We start from the raw sequence: 14,745 nt of genomic DNA, 5'->3' as shown, positions 1-14,745 counted from the left end.
GGTGAAACCCGTTCCCAAATGGAACCAATGGTTGTCAGCATTGATGTCGGAAGTCCGATTTTCGAAGTACCCAAGTGGTCTTGTCAATAAGTTACCCAAATGTAGTTTCTTCATCATGAGTGATAAGTCGAGGGCCGCAGGGGTCTAGAGCGTCGACAATCTAGCCTGGTTGCTAGCCCCTTCCTTTAGTGATTTCGTGTCCCCCGATCAGCTGATTTGACTGCATTGCGTCCTGAGGACCTTTAAAAGACAATACCGAAAGATCCGCCAGGCGGCACGGAGCTCACTCTGAGGCTGCGCGGTAGACGAACCCACGGGTAGAGAATAACGGGCGGAGGCGCTCGCGCAGCCAACCGGTTTGAAACACACTACACTCGCGCTGCCTTATCTTCATTCAGCACCCCGGCAAACAGCACAAACTGGAAGCTCCTTTGATAAGCTGGCGTGATTCGATAGAACACTGTCCGTTCAGGACTGGCAGCAGATTGAAGGTTAACAGGTCGAGGTGTGGTAGATGATTCCAGCCCTAGAACAAAGTTAACGATCAATGGGCGTTGATGGCCCACCGCCGAGAGTATGCTCCAGCGTTCAGCCAATAAGATCTTCAACGAGGAAACTGAAGGAAAGCTCGGTTGCACTGAACGACCACGGCACGCACAGCCTCCCCTATTTGAAAAGGACTTTCGAACACAACGTCGAGTATCGACCCGGGCTATACACTGGCCATATGAGTGTCCTTGCTGGAACCAAAACTGTCAAGGTCCTGTACAATCAGAGCGACCTCTTGAAGGCCTGCGCTGTCATCCGATGGCGCAACGACCACATATGAATAGTCCGATTACTCTTGAGACTGACTACTCACGCTGCCAAAAGGGCGAACAACCAGTATTATCGGTAAACAGGAGGGTCGCCGGCAGGCAAAGCCATGGTCATACACAAATCTGATTGAACAACTGGCTCATGATTCACTCAAAGAATTCGGTTCCGAATATCATCTAGTTGTTTGAGAAGATCAGCGGGAGTTTTCTCGAAGTCTTCGGCAATCCGCTTTTGCGCATCGGCCGGCAGCAGTGCAAAGCTCTCGCATAGGTCACCGTCGATGATGTTCTGAGGGCCATCGCAAGCCGCACAGAAGACGGGATAATCACACAAATAGCCACTGTATCACACATACGCACCTCTGGCAACAGAACCTTCAACGTCTGAATCACGGCCGCTGGCGTTCTCGACAGCCTACATACTTCCAGGGCTTCCGCAACGTCTAGACGTCCCAGAAAAAAAAAAGAAGCAAAATCATGCTCGTTTTCGAGCATGCAATGATCACGCTATTGCTGCACCTCAGATCACTCAGCCTACAGTATGTCTCCGCAGTTGGCCGGGAGAGAAAATACTCAACTGAAGAGCGAGCCCCGCCGTTCCGAATGCCAGCGCAACGAAGGAGAGGCCATTTTTCGTATGTGAGCCTGACTAGGAGCAAGAAAAACGTACCTTTACGGGGTGGTAGTAAGACCGAAACATTATGTGCTCCCTGCCAGCGAGGGGCGGTTTCTCCGTGCGCATGACCATTTCGAGATGTGTTAGGAGATCAAGCTGCAAAAGCGTGACAAGCATGCATGACTCGAAAGAAACCTTGTACCTTTCATCCGCAATCTTCTTCACAGATAGGGAATGGTTGAGCTAATCGAGGCCCACACAGAACGAGCAACCGAAAGAACTCACGACTGACTATTCCATGTGACAAGCAAATCGCAGCTGATCATCCAAAACAGAAATGCATTCCTTATTGGCGTTACTGAAGCCCCTGAAGCGCTTTTTGACTGACTGCGGAACCCGAGAGACTCCTCACCTCTTGTTTGCTCATGAAAGGACACAGTGCAGCAACGGTACCCATGATTGTGCCGTAGGCAATGCATTCAACTCCTCCGGCAGTAAGCGCTGCTCGATCCAGTGCTGTGATGGTCTCTCCCACGTGGAAATGTAGCAGAGACTGTAGCTTGTAACATCTGTCCGTCAGGTATGCGGTATCCCCCCGTAGCTTCAAACCTGTCACATCTCCGAGTTCATCTTGCTTTGCTTCACTCGGGACCTTCAAACAGCATCATCACCTTCAACAACGGAGAACTCAAATGGTATGGAGGCTACGGTACCCGCGTGTCGTGTCGCTAAACTGCCGTGCCAGGAAGATTGCAGCGGCCTGTAAGACTCCCACTAAAGTGAAATAGCGGATCCCCTAGCCCCCGGAAAGGTAGAGAGACACTTGACATATGACTGGGAAGCTATGGTGCTCGCCCCTTCCCCTAGACCCCACCCGCCAACTATACAAAAGATCCTCGCCTGACTCGACTGCACTGCGCATTATCATAACATCGCTCTCTCGCACGTAATGTGGTGAAGCGTACATGAGGAGACTGCATCAACATGAAAACAATCACTATAGAAAAATATTGCCTTCTTCCACACTTCGGCTTCAACCGACGAGTTCTTCGGCGGCACCTGTTCTTGTTCACACAGAGACTGCACCCCAGAAGGTGTACGCCACCTCACGGAAACCCGTTACGGGGAAGGAGTGACAAATACAAGCGTACCCCGGAGGCGCACAATGAAGACCCATTCTCTAAAGCCGTGTTTATTTTTCTTCCTATCAATATCCGGACGTCGCATTGCAGGGACGTACCCGGCAAATGAAGAGGGAGTCGAACTTGTCCGCGGCAACTATAGTGTGATAATCGAGCACTTCTCCCTTCGTAAGCCATCTGGAAAAAAGCAGGCGATTTGACTCTAGAGAAACGCGTGTTGGTGGAGAGAAACATCGTGAAATCGATACACAGGCACTTGGACACGGAGACTAAAACGCATCTTCGGGTGTATCCGATACTAGCCTTCTCGGTAACGCGTAAACCACAGTCGGTTGGCTAGACCAGATGATCGCGGCTGTCTGTAGCTACACCTAGGAGAGGAAAAAGCCGACGGGTGCCATTTCGGGTCAGCACATACAGTGATGTCGCTGAAAGGGCAGGAAGAGGAAACGAGGAAAGGAGTCATCCCGCAGATTCCACCAAAGGGAGTGAACGAACGTCTGCACAAACGAATACTCTGGGGGCTCCCTCAAACAGTAAGCCTCCCAGTCAACCGAAGAAGAACGACTGACCCACACGGCCAGCTTCTCTTTACCCGCGTAGACTACATCACGTGCGCATGCAGAAGCTCACTCCGCCATGTACGGAGTCAAATAACCGATCTGAAGAGAATATATGGACCTCATAAGTTCGTTCGAAACAACTAGTCGATCGCCTGCTCACCGCTGCGAAACCCTCCAACACAACACTCTTTTGCGTAACACCCTGTCACCCCTGAGGTTACTACGCATGGAGGGTGCTTCTGCGGGCTACCTGAGAACGGCTGTTTCAGCTTCCCTGGTATCGAAAGCACTGCTAGACCGGCTAAGAGCAGAAACTTGGCCTAGGCAGGACCTTGAATAATAAAGCCGGCATCGTGACAATCAACACAGAACCTTCGTTGCCTGCGGATCCCCACGGCTTGTGGGGTTACAGCCACGGAGCACACCAGATAGGTGACCTCCGTCGATCTCCTTCCTCAGAGCCTTAAGAACTCCTCCTATCTGCAATTGATAGTGGTAGCTCACCTAGGAACGACGTCGTCCGCTAGAACGTGGAATAAATTCTCACGCAGTCTATATTTCATCACGTGGACACTCTCTCGCAAGTCTCCGACAAAGAGGCGATCCCCAGCAACACGAATGAACGCCACACCGCAAGGCAAGTTCTGCAGGAGACGGGACAAACAGAGATGCCTCAGCGCTTACATCTCTATTCTCGACGTGTGCGGTAGATAGTGAGGGAACACGGTTTTTTTCACACTTCAGAGACGAAGCCAGAGTCTTCTCAGTAGGCCCTATCTCCAGACTAAGGTTCTTTTCACCTCGAAGGTTCCGCTCTTTTCAAGTTACTATCTATCTCCTCTGAGGATGTTCTGTGGCTCTTTACTGAAAGCAGCAGCTTTTCCTCTTAACACGCCAGGCCCCCCCCCCCGATAACACTCCTTTATTCGCTTGATCTCGTTTCATCCACAAACACTCGAGAGGAACATCTTCATATGGGCGGAACTAGAAAGCTCAAAAGTAGGAATGATCAGTCCAAGGTCCAGTGTCGGATCCGTGGAGCGTAGAAACTCCGAGTATCTATCTGTTCTTACTTCATGTAACGAAAAAAAAAGTAACGTGTTTCAAAATCCCTGATAAGAAACGCTGCACCGAGAAAGGATGAAAACCTCGCCTACAACACGATTCATGAAGAAAGTATCGCGTCAGTGAACTCACTTTGTATTCGCATTTCTTGAGAAGTCGTTTCTTTCCTAAGGCATAGAGCCGTAGCTTGTGACCGACACCCGCCAAGAGCATGCCACGGAAAGGTGCAAACGCCATCGGGTAATCATCGACAGGAGTCTATAAACACGTCACTCCAAAAGAAAAACACGTCTTCTTACCTTCGAAACGGTTCATGCCTCATACTATAGAAGACGGTTCTAGTTTGGTGGTATGGACCGCCTACCATGGAGTGGTAGTCATAAAGAAACAGAAGCAGGTATGTACCTAGTTGCTGGAGCTCTCTTTCTTTCTTTCTCTCTCTCTCTATATATATATTCATGTAGGCTATCAGTACAATGTGTTTATCATCCTAGTCGAACTTGAGAATGACCCAGTACCGGTTCCTGAGAATCCTGTGAGAAGCCAAACGATACCAACCTCATAATAAAGCGCTATACTTATCTTTCGACACATGCGGTCTAGCACTGATCTTTTACGTGCTCGCGCGGGTGTCACATATTCATAGCGGCGGTGGTCTTGAAAAGCGCAACGAATCTCGTATGTAATCTTTCATTCCAAGCGTATCAGAGAATTGCATCTATAAAAGATAATTAACGCCTGCAGGAGCAATTGAAGCAGGTTCCCGAGTATCTATGTTGAGTGAAGAGCCCGCCCTCCAGACGAAACACTTCAGGAATCACCAGCCAGCCAAGCTAGTTGCTCTCCTCATAGAGAGATGTCTACAGGAGGCTTGTACTCTCTTCCACAGCAAACGGACTGAAAAGATAAGGAAAGCGACGCCCTTGGCTAGGTCCTTCAGACAGGAGATCAAATGAAAGAGAAAAACTGTCACACAACCGCTCAACCGAGAAAGCATCTCATCGGTGGCGGTCCCGGGGGCAGCTGCTTACCGAGTGAAGAAGACTAAGAGAGAATTTGTCATCGTAAGAAAACACTTTGATAGAAGCCTGAGGAATCTGTTGGACAACCACGGCAGTAGCAGACACGAAAGAACTGAAGGCCTTGGCATCTCAGAACCCACGGCACACCAGCAATGCGGCATATGGTCACAGGCGAAAACCAAAGCACAGCTTCAACTCGCCGTTATTATAGAAGGATGACTTCCCTGAAAGAAGCGATCCTACGACGACTCGAAAACTGCAGAACTGCTCAATCTCACCTGTTCTCGGGCCCCCCCTCTATCAGGCACAGAAGCACAAAGAGACGCATACACAACTCGACGTTTAAGTCAGCGTCTGGTCTTCCCTGTTGAGGTAGAGCGGATCAGCTGTCTCGAGGTAACACTTCTTAGAGCAATCAAGATTCGGCACCGTCACAAGCTGAAGAGCAGCTTGCACAACAGCAGTATACCCTCGCGAGCGGTACAGAGCCAGCAATGGACTCTTTCACTTGAACTGAAAAGCCAGGTAAGTACGGTCCGTAGAAGGATTAGTTATGTCTCCTCCCTGCTCTTAAGTTGACACGAGACACGACTCTAAAGGTAAGAACGAGTGATCTGTGTACACACTCACCACTTTCCGAGGGTTCAACTGCATTGCTGTGACGGTGCCAACCACCAAGAGTGGCAGGCCCTCCATCTCACAGTAGCAGCAACTAAGCGCCGCTTCGTCTGTCTCCAGAGCGACCTTATCGATAGTTATTGCCTGCGTAATAGCGCATCAGGAGGGACACCGCTGGACTTACCCCACGAAGAATATGTGAAACCGACTGCAGTTGCCACCACTTTGCATCAGCAGACAAAGGACACTCATGCCAAGATCATGAACATTCTTTTCGAAGATCTTATCACTCTCGTAAAGTGTGTTCTTCCCTAGCTATTCTGACCAACCTGCTGCTGATACGGATGAGACTGGAAGAGGGCCTGCTGTGTGTGGTCGTATACGGCAAAAGCGTTGTCCTGTAGAAGGCGCTCTTGAGATAGCTGAAGATGATTGAGGAGTCTTGAACTTTACTGCTGGTCATACTCGAACCCCACCCATGAAAAGCGGACAAGATACCAGAACAATAAAACGAGTTTCGAAAGAAACGCTACACGCTCCTTACATCAAACTAAGAGAGTCTGCCTACACTAGTAGTGATGTCCTTAGGCATGCCAGCGTCCCCTTGTGGTCTGGAAGCAACAGCGGAAGCCCTCTCTAAATACCCGGCTCACGGATGATAGGCTGAATACCCCGCTATGTGAATGAATCATACACGTAGCCGTAGCAAGAGAGTCAAGACTGTTCCTGGGATACGCTAAAACCTCCAGAAATGATTGCTCTGTGAGAAGAGAGAAAACCTAGCGTAGACGCAGAGAGAGACGAGACTTTCTGTCTATGAAGAATTACTCTCGTATGGAGAACGTGCGTGGTTTCATACAGCTACAGTTCCTATCACACACACACCTCTTTCGAGGGGTAGCAATCTGTGAGAAGTTGAAGGCTGCTGTCAGAGTGAAAGCGCCCTTACCATCAAAGGATTGACAACTCTGATGCAGCTTCCCCATTTGCCTGGAGCGGCCTTGAAGGTGCCGTAGAGATCTTCAGGTAAATCTTGCTGTTCTTTCTCTTCCAGCTGTACGCATGCATCAAACACATCAGTTTCATCTCTCTGCCTCACCACTACAGTGCCAGGCATGCTTAGACCGACACCCCCGCGTCGTAAGACAGTGTCAGATGATTTTGAGTGAAGTAGCTACTCGAGATGAGCTTTAGATTTCTATCGAGTAAATGACATGCTAGGTCCTTCTGGTTCCATAGAAGAACCACAGCTCTACATAGATGTGACACTGGGACAGCCGCATCGTTCCTCGTACATCCGTCCACTGCTGAAGCGCCCCAGGGCATTTCCAGGCCCTTCCTCTCGACTGCTGGTAGTAGATCAACACCAGTATGGAAAAGAAGGCCCAAGGAGGTATTCTTCAGCAGATTATCATCTCCTGTCTTGTCTGAGGTATATATCCTCATTACTGAGGTATATCAACTCTACCGGAACGACTGCGAATTTGGAGTGTACAATCTGTCGATACACTTAGACTTATTCCTATAGTCTATCTCTGATAACAGCATGTGAATGTTTTCGTGTGATCGAAGTAGGAGACTTTCCTGCATATCATCTGTATCATCTTTATCTTCCTCTTCTTCCTCTTCTTGGTTCAGCTTGATACCCTTCAAAGCACGTCGAATTTCCGCTTTTGTTGCTTCGTCGTAAGCATTGTGATCCGCCTCGACAATCGCTAAAGCCGGGGTACGCTTGGCTGCGTCTCCACCTACTGGCATCTCCTGGCCCGCTGAGAAAACCAAGCACGGAGAGAGTCCCCCACAACTTCATCTTCACTTATCACCACACATAGACAAAAGAATTGAGGTAACAGATCAAAGCATTCACGAAGATCTGCTAAGATGTCAGCGGAAACTCTGAGGGAAGCCCCACCACGAGAGCCTGCTCAATGGTGTATCCGTAGCCACAAGAAAGAAAAGAAAACTAGAGCTGGCGTGATGAGACCGTCTTATCTTCAACTGCATTTCGTAGAAAACGAAGCTCCGAACAGATTTCCGTCTACAAAGTATACTTAATGAACGTCACATCGCTTGCAAGCCTGTGAGAAACGCGTGCCATTTGCAAAGCTATGAAAGTAGGTTCTTCAAAGTATGACCCATGGACGTTTTCCCAGAGAATTTAAAAAGCGCGCTATTCGTGATGACCGGAGACATAGATGTATCTGCATTCGAAACTCTTCGACGGCTGAACAGCAAAGTATCGAAGTAGAGAAAGAAAGTCCACGTGATAGTTTCCACATACAACCCCCGGGGCGTGCGGCAGGGATGACCGCATACAGCGCCTACGAATCATCTGAGGAAGGAGGGGGGCAAAGGCATGCATCGTACAACACATCTTTGCAAAGCTTCATTCACGGGTGTACGTACGAGAGTCTCTAGGGGAAACAGCCAAATTCACTGATGGCTTCACTGTCGTAAAAACCAAGCATTTCCTTTAAGCACACCCTGTTCATTTATAGCTACTATAGATACGATATATGTGGTAAATATATCTTCGAACTGCAAGCATACCCGAGGGCCGTGAGCTTCATGAACTCCATAGTCCCCGTCAGGCAGCTGGCATCCCAGAAGGCCGGCAATGACTGCGGTGCACTTGAAGGTGAATGCCGCTCTCTCACGACTACTGCTGCCTCGTTGTCAGGAAGTGTGTAAGACGCACTAGAATATACATACAGAAACCGTTACTGGTGCGTCGCTACGGAGGGCTTCGAAAGACTCACTTGCCGCAGAGATATGGGGGAGAGGAGCTAGGGCACGAGGGGTAAAGGATAGAGGAAGGACAGTCTGACTGAACACCTCGCCAAGTCGCTGACATCGGAAAATCCGTAAACTTCCCCCGGTAATAGCGACGAAACCGTCCACACACTGCACATGATACACAGCAGAAAAGGAGAAGCGAACAAACAAAATGAGGTAGGCGAAAATACTTGGCTCTGGCAGACGTTCTGCTGTACACACACTTACGTACCTCGACTATATGTGGCTATATATATATATAGATGTATAAAATCTGTTTGAGAAGGTCTCAAGCCTCTGGGCTTCACGACATCTGGCAGAAAGAATAAGAATTCATTCGCGCTGGCAATAGGCTCAGCTTTCAGGTTCTTTCCTCGCCCGACAAAACTTATCACTCGCCAAGTAGAGGAGGGACTAAAACAGTTATAGAACATACACAGAACGGACGTCTACAGCCGATACCAGTGCTATCTACCGACATATAGGAGGACAGAGAAGCACATGCAAGCAACCCTGATGATCTCTGTGCTGGCAAAGACCCGAAAGTTTTCGGAACGTGATGGATCGTAGTGGAGTGACTTCAAGGGTATTCTCCCTGGTTGTATGACAGACTCTGTCTACAGATGCTATTCGGACGGTATTCGGTGGGGAATTTTATGATCTTAGCTGTCTCCCGCCCTAGGTTTATTCACTACTGTCGATGGCTTTCTCTTCGTGTCTCTCCCCGAGCCTGTGCACCGCGTAGGCGGAAAACGGTGCGACGGCTTACCTGAAGAGATGAGAAGGACGCCACGCATTCAAGAGGATCGTAGTTCAACGGTACGCAATGAAGCTTGTGATGAAACGTATAGCAGAGCCATGACTTCTCACTTAGAGCAAGGACTGTAAAGAAACGTCAAAGAACGAACAAAAGCCAGGACGCTCCCTCGATCGTTATGATATCCTAATCTGGCTATACCCATGTGCAGATATCTTAAAAGCTAACGTCTCGTTTGAGGCGCAACACATGAGCGTTCGAGCTTCTCTACATCTTTGCGTACACAAACATGTATATAACATGCAAAAAGGGGCATTATTGGGGTCCATGATGTAACGCCAAATGTCTCACCACCTAGAGTAACTTGTGCCTTGCAGATTGGACACCAGGCTACCACATCGGGTGTATATACACCTGCCGTGTCGCGAAGGGACTTACAGGATAGACCCTTGGTAACAACGTGTGAGGCACAACCAAGGCACTTGTCTGCTGGACTACCCCGATGGAAAAGAACACGAACTCACGCAACTACCTTGTTTCGACTTCGTACCGACTGTGTTATTGTAGCACATACTCTACCCTAGTCACTGCACACGGCACACGTGTTTTTCTCTCGAGCGTAGGACCACAGAAGGGCACCCGGTAGCAGATCAAAACTCCTCGGTGTCTTGTCTTCGAGGAGACGGCGTCAATCTCCTCTCGATCTCCATGCGTTGGCTAGAGAATTCCCCCCCACCACCTTAAAGCCTGAGTGAGTGGACTGAAGGGTTTCGAAATCCCTTCGTACAAGTCTTCGTGTTCCTACCAGCTGGTCTGCCGCAAAGACTAACGACGTTGAAGCGAACAGCTCGGCCTCCGAGAAATCTGCTTCGCTGATGCATCAGAGTTCCTAAGACAGGATCTACTACACTCCGAATCATAACCCCCGTGTTCAAGCCCACCTGCGAATAAACGACGACATGCAGCATGAGCGAGAAAAGCCGCCGTATTCTCTGTATTCTCGGAGTTATCTCACCGTACACCAGAACAGTTTCACGTTTCTTCCTTCATTCCTCTCTCTCGCTTGAAAAGTACAGTCACTCGGAAACACCATATGTACCTGAACCTACACCTTGCACGGAAGTATGACTATTACAGACACATGAACGACCCGCCATATGTAAAGTGACTACTATGTAAACGATCGACCCCAGGAGATTGAGGGACCGGTGAAAACGAGCGACATTTGATTCCAAAGAACGACTTTAAGGTGAAGAGAGAAAACTCTTGATAAGATCCTACCAAGACAGCCGTGGCCTTTCTCCACAGAAAGCACTCACAGAGCCAAAGAAATCACCACCGTATGTCTGCAGTACCCTTTAGTTGTTCAGCCGTCATCTGATAACAAAGGATGCTTTCATATGTACAAAGTTTACTACACAGGGGAGTGTGCGAATGTCTGCGATTCTGCAACTTGTATCTCATATATAGACCACGAGGGCTTTGAAGATCCTCCGCACCGTCATTAACACGAAAAAAGTGAAGTCCATGCATCCATACAACACCTCACCTAACTGCCATAGCGATCTTCTTCTCCCACCCGTGTATAGATATATAGCTTGTATGGGAGTTGATCCGCGTTCTGAGCTTCTACGGACACCGCCGTTTGATAGGAGACTTACATGAAGACAGATCACCCCTGTATCTTCCGTTGCAGCATTAGCTCCTGCTTTATTAACTGGGCCTGCCTTGGTCCCTCCAAGGCCTGTCATCGTGACGAGGCAAACACTTTCAGGAGTGGCGTTATTAGGAAGGAGTTGCGTTGCGAGTTGTCGGAGATTTCGATCCCTATCTAAGCTTAAGATACGAACCATATTATCTAAGCCACCCACAGCAAGGAATGAAGCTCTTACACGTCCTTCAGGGACAGCTTGTATAGCCATACATGTAGTTTCGACATTGAGATTACGGCGGCTCACTTCGGTGAGAGCATGCGCATCATCATCTACCTCGAAGAGAATCAGCTCTCCACCAGAGAGTGATATAACGAGCTGTCTTTCATTGGCAGCTACAGCCTTAATGCGACGTCCTCCTGGTGGACGCCATTCATTTACACGTTTACTCTTTAAGATATGGCATATGCCTAATTCATGAACTTGTACAAAGGAATCATCATGCATAAGAGATACATGCAATGTACTCACATTGGTTAAGAAAGCACTGTCTGTGACTTCTTCTACGGTATCTCCAATTTGAAGAACTAGGCTACTCCCTTCGAAAGAGACAATAATATAGCCATCAAATGGACTATCTCGAGTCAGCTTTGTCGTCCATACAGCCCGTGCACGTCCAGGAAGTTCATTATCCGCCATTTCTTCAACGCCTAAACCATGCTGAAGAATACGTAAGGTACTACGTGGCCCACGTCCACATAAAGCATAGATCTGTGGTGTCCCGGTGCCTTGTGCATCAAGGACTTTCAAGTCGGTAATAGGCGAAAGAGATGGAAGTTCATCTACTAAGGCTAAATTCTTTAATGGACGAGGTTTAAAGGCAATAATAGCTTCTCGGCCTAATGGGTGAGTTGAGGAGCAACGTGGATCTGATGCATCTGACCCGATCCCCGTAAACTGATAGAATAGATGATTCCCAAACTCCGCAGCGACAAAGAGATATCCGGACTTAAGAACACAAAGAGCATTGGCTACAGGAACCGTATCGAAGTATCGACACACAATCTCACGTACAATCCCTTCCTCATGTGTCAGCTCAACCTTATAAATATCGCCAAATTCACTCTGGATCAAGATGAAAAAGAAATCCTTCATTCGATGAACAGCAAAGGAAACAATCACTAACCCTCTCTCAGATCCTGTCTCGAGACGTCGTGGGATAGCACATGAAATCTCTTCATGATCTAGTTTCTTATAGAGAAGAAAATTCTCACAGCACACCAACACCCCACTCGGTCCATCTGTTCCACCCCCTCCAGGCACAGGAATGAGGCAATGAGCCGATGAAGGCACAGGCAGTGTGACCTTCTTAATCACGTGATTCAACCCTAAGTCCATCTCCCACAAGCAGACTCCCTTAGGCACAACGACATTGGCTGAAAGGACACAGAAAGTCAGAAGACGCGAAGAAACACACACAAACAAAGAGACACAAGGAAATAACGCATCTTCTCTAGACAAGAAGAACAGTGATCTATCCACGAAGAAAAGATGGACTACAGCGACCCCGTTTCTCCCTTGAAATGTGTATGTAGGAATACGGCGATCTAATGGTGACTTCACACCAGCCCAAGGGATGGATAGATGAAGTTACTAGGCAGAAAACTTCTAAAGTGTGCAGTGGTTACTGGCAGGAGCTCTCACGAAGGACTTGGAATGCTGACTACTGTATTCGGGGCGTCTCCGTATAAAGTGATGTGACGGAGGTAGAAATTATAGCGACATAAGGGAGCCATAGGGAGAACGGAGGAACAAGGACAGCGAAAAGCACGAAGCCTTCCCCCGGAGAGTCCTTTTTCTCTCTCTCTTACTCCTCTAAGGCATCAAACACCACCCATGACTGACCACACAAGAAAGAACAACGACACGATAGAGTATTGCAGCAGAAAAACCACCGTCAGCATAAGGCAGTGTTTACTATCTATGTACACACTACCTACATATGTAGACAAACTATTTCCACTACAAACCCCCCATCTATCCTCTCTATCTCTCCATATTCCTTTCTGAATGGCATTCATCCCTCCCTGCCCCTTCCGTGTCTCCTAATGAAAATGCTTGCCAAGTCGAATCTTGTATAGTTCTAGATTGGTACGTCCACCCCGGTCCTTGCTGCTCTCTCATCTACCAAGAATGTCTGAGTCTCCTATAGTATACGTCAATACATCCAGGAGAACATACACGCACGCATCCCTGTCTACTCTCTTCTCCTATGGACGGTTTGAATGAAATCTTCTCCCGTATATAGAGAGCTGGTAAGCACTTACCACGAGCTGATCCAGGTTTCCGATCATAGGATTCGACATTCTGCTCAAGAGAAGCGAAGAGAGGATTATCGAACCCCATATCAATCCCGCATAAATCGTGGCATATCGAATGGCTTTTATGTGCTTCTAAAGGACTACTAATAGTCAGCTGTGCTTTGTTATCTCGATTAACAATATACACAAACTTCTGTCTCTCTACTGCTGCTATCATCAATGTACGACCCTTCGGATCTACCGCTAGGTATTCTCCCGGAACAACGCGACGGATGCCTGCGGAAGAAAAAAACAAGGGGCAACAGGGATCATTTGAGTGGAGAAAAAGAAGAGATCGGGTATGTACATAGGTACATCAAAACGAGAGACAGAAGAATACATACGACTCATGCAATTCCTTCATCTCGCCTGTAGACATTCCCGAGTCCATACACCCGGGATGTGTAGTGTACGCAAGTCGATGGATTCGTATGCATATGCATGAATATACCCATCTACAGATCTACGTAAAGCAACACGAATAGAAGGTACGCGGAGACACGTATAGAGGAAGAGATGAAAGAGGACCCGTCAGTGGAAAGAACGAAGAAGCGAGACGTGAGCATAATACTGTCATGGTGTATGCTAAGGTACGGAAAATCGGTTTCAAGAAATAAAAGGAGAAGATGGTCATGACCCCTTTGCGTAAGAAAATTCGATTCCCAATACAGAGACGGGTCCTCACGTACAATGAAGATTCCACCACCCAACAGATAGTAGAGGAAGTCTACATACAATCGCATACATATATACGTACATGCGTGCATTTAGACAGACTTTCTCGTTCTTTGTAAAACTCCCAGGCGAAGTCTATAGAATCAGGACCTCACTCAATAGCCATACACCTCTCTACGTGGATTCTATATGGGACATATATGTATGTATATATACATATATGTAAGTATATACATACGTCCTTGCGGAGTATGTGTATACATACGTACATGAGTGGATTCAGTATGGATCAATAGATACCGCAAAAGGCAGAGGCGTCCAAAGAGATCGGTCAAGGGAGAAGACGACTGCTACGTCGACTTAACTCTCTTGTTTCTGAGCTCCCCCTCTTTGCGCAATAAATACTGACCCTTCCCCCCCGGGTGGAAATAGGATATGCTGTGAAGCCTTCTGGTACCAAAGCACAACTGGAAGACTCTCTCTACCAGTGCCCGCCTGAGAGCCACGCAAGAAGCAGACACGCCTCGAAAGAAAGGAGGAAAGCATCACCTTCATCCCTCCCTTCCCTCCTTCAAGGTGTCCATCAATATCATCAGGAAGAAAACTATGTCCTCATATATATCTTACATATGCACACATACATACATATGCATACAAATGTACATACATAGATACATACATA

General features: G+C 48.0%; 1 protein-coding gene across 1 annotated transcript; it reads right to left on the bottom strand.

The window, feature by feature from the left end:
* Positions 1-683: 683 nt before the first annotated feature.
* CSUI_006403 (splicing factor subunit) lies at positions 684-13,847 on the bottom strand. Its single transcript, XM_068066563.1, has 14 exons — positions 13,356-13,847; positions 11,038-12,464; positions 10,182-10,317; positions 9,389-9,501; positions 8,604-8,748; positions 6,794-7,613; positions 5,857-5,988; positions 5,236-5,301; positions 4,337-4,462; positions 3,644-3,783; positions 2,675-2,753; positions 1,847-2,086; positions 1,489-1,590; positions 684-1,107 (listed from the first exon to the last, which is right to left on the bottom strand). Exons 1-6 carry the CDS (start codon positions 13,564-13,566, stop codon positions 7,309-7,311), a joined length of 2,337 nt encoding a protein of 778 aa, XP_067921446.1. The 5' UTR covers positions 13,567-13,847; the 3' UTR covers positions 684-1,107; positions 1,489-1,590; positions 1,847-2,086; positions 2,675-2,753; positions 3,644-3,783; positions 4,337-4,462; positions 5,236-5,301; positions 5,857-5,988; positions 6,794-7,308.
* Positions 13,848-14,745: the final 898 nt, after the last annotated feature.

Source organism: Cystoisospora suis (assembly GCF_002600585.1).
Source record: "Cystoisospora suis strain Wien I chromosome Unknown contig_3248, whole genome shotgun sequence".
Classification (NCBI taxonomy): domain Eukaryota; phylum Apicomplexa; class Conoidasida; order Eucoccidiorida; family Sarcocystidae; genus Cystoisospora; species Cystoisospora suis.
Note: the sequence above shows the minus strand (reverse complement) of the source record. Positions and strands in the feature narration are given on the sequence as shown.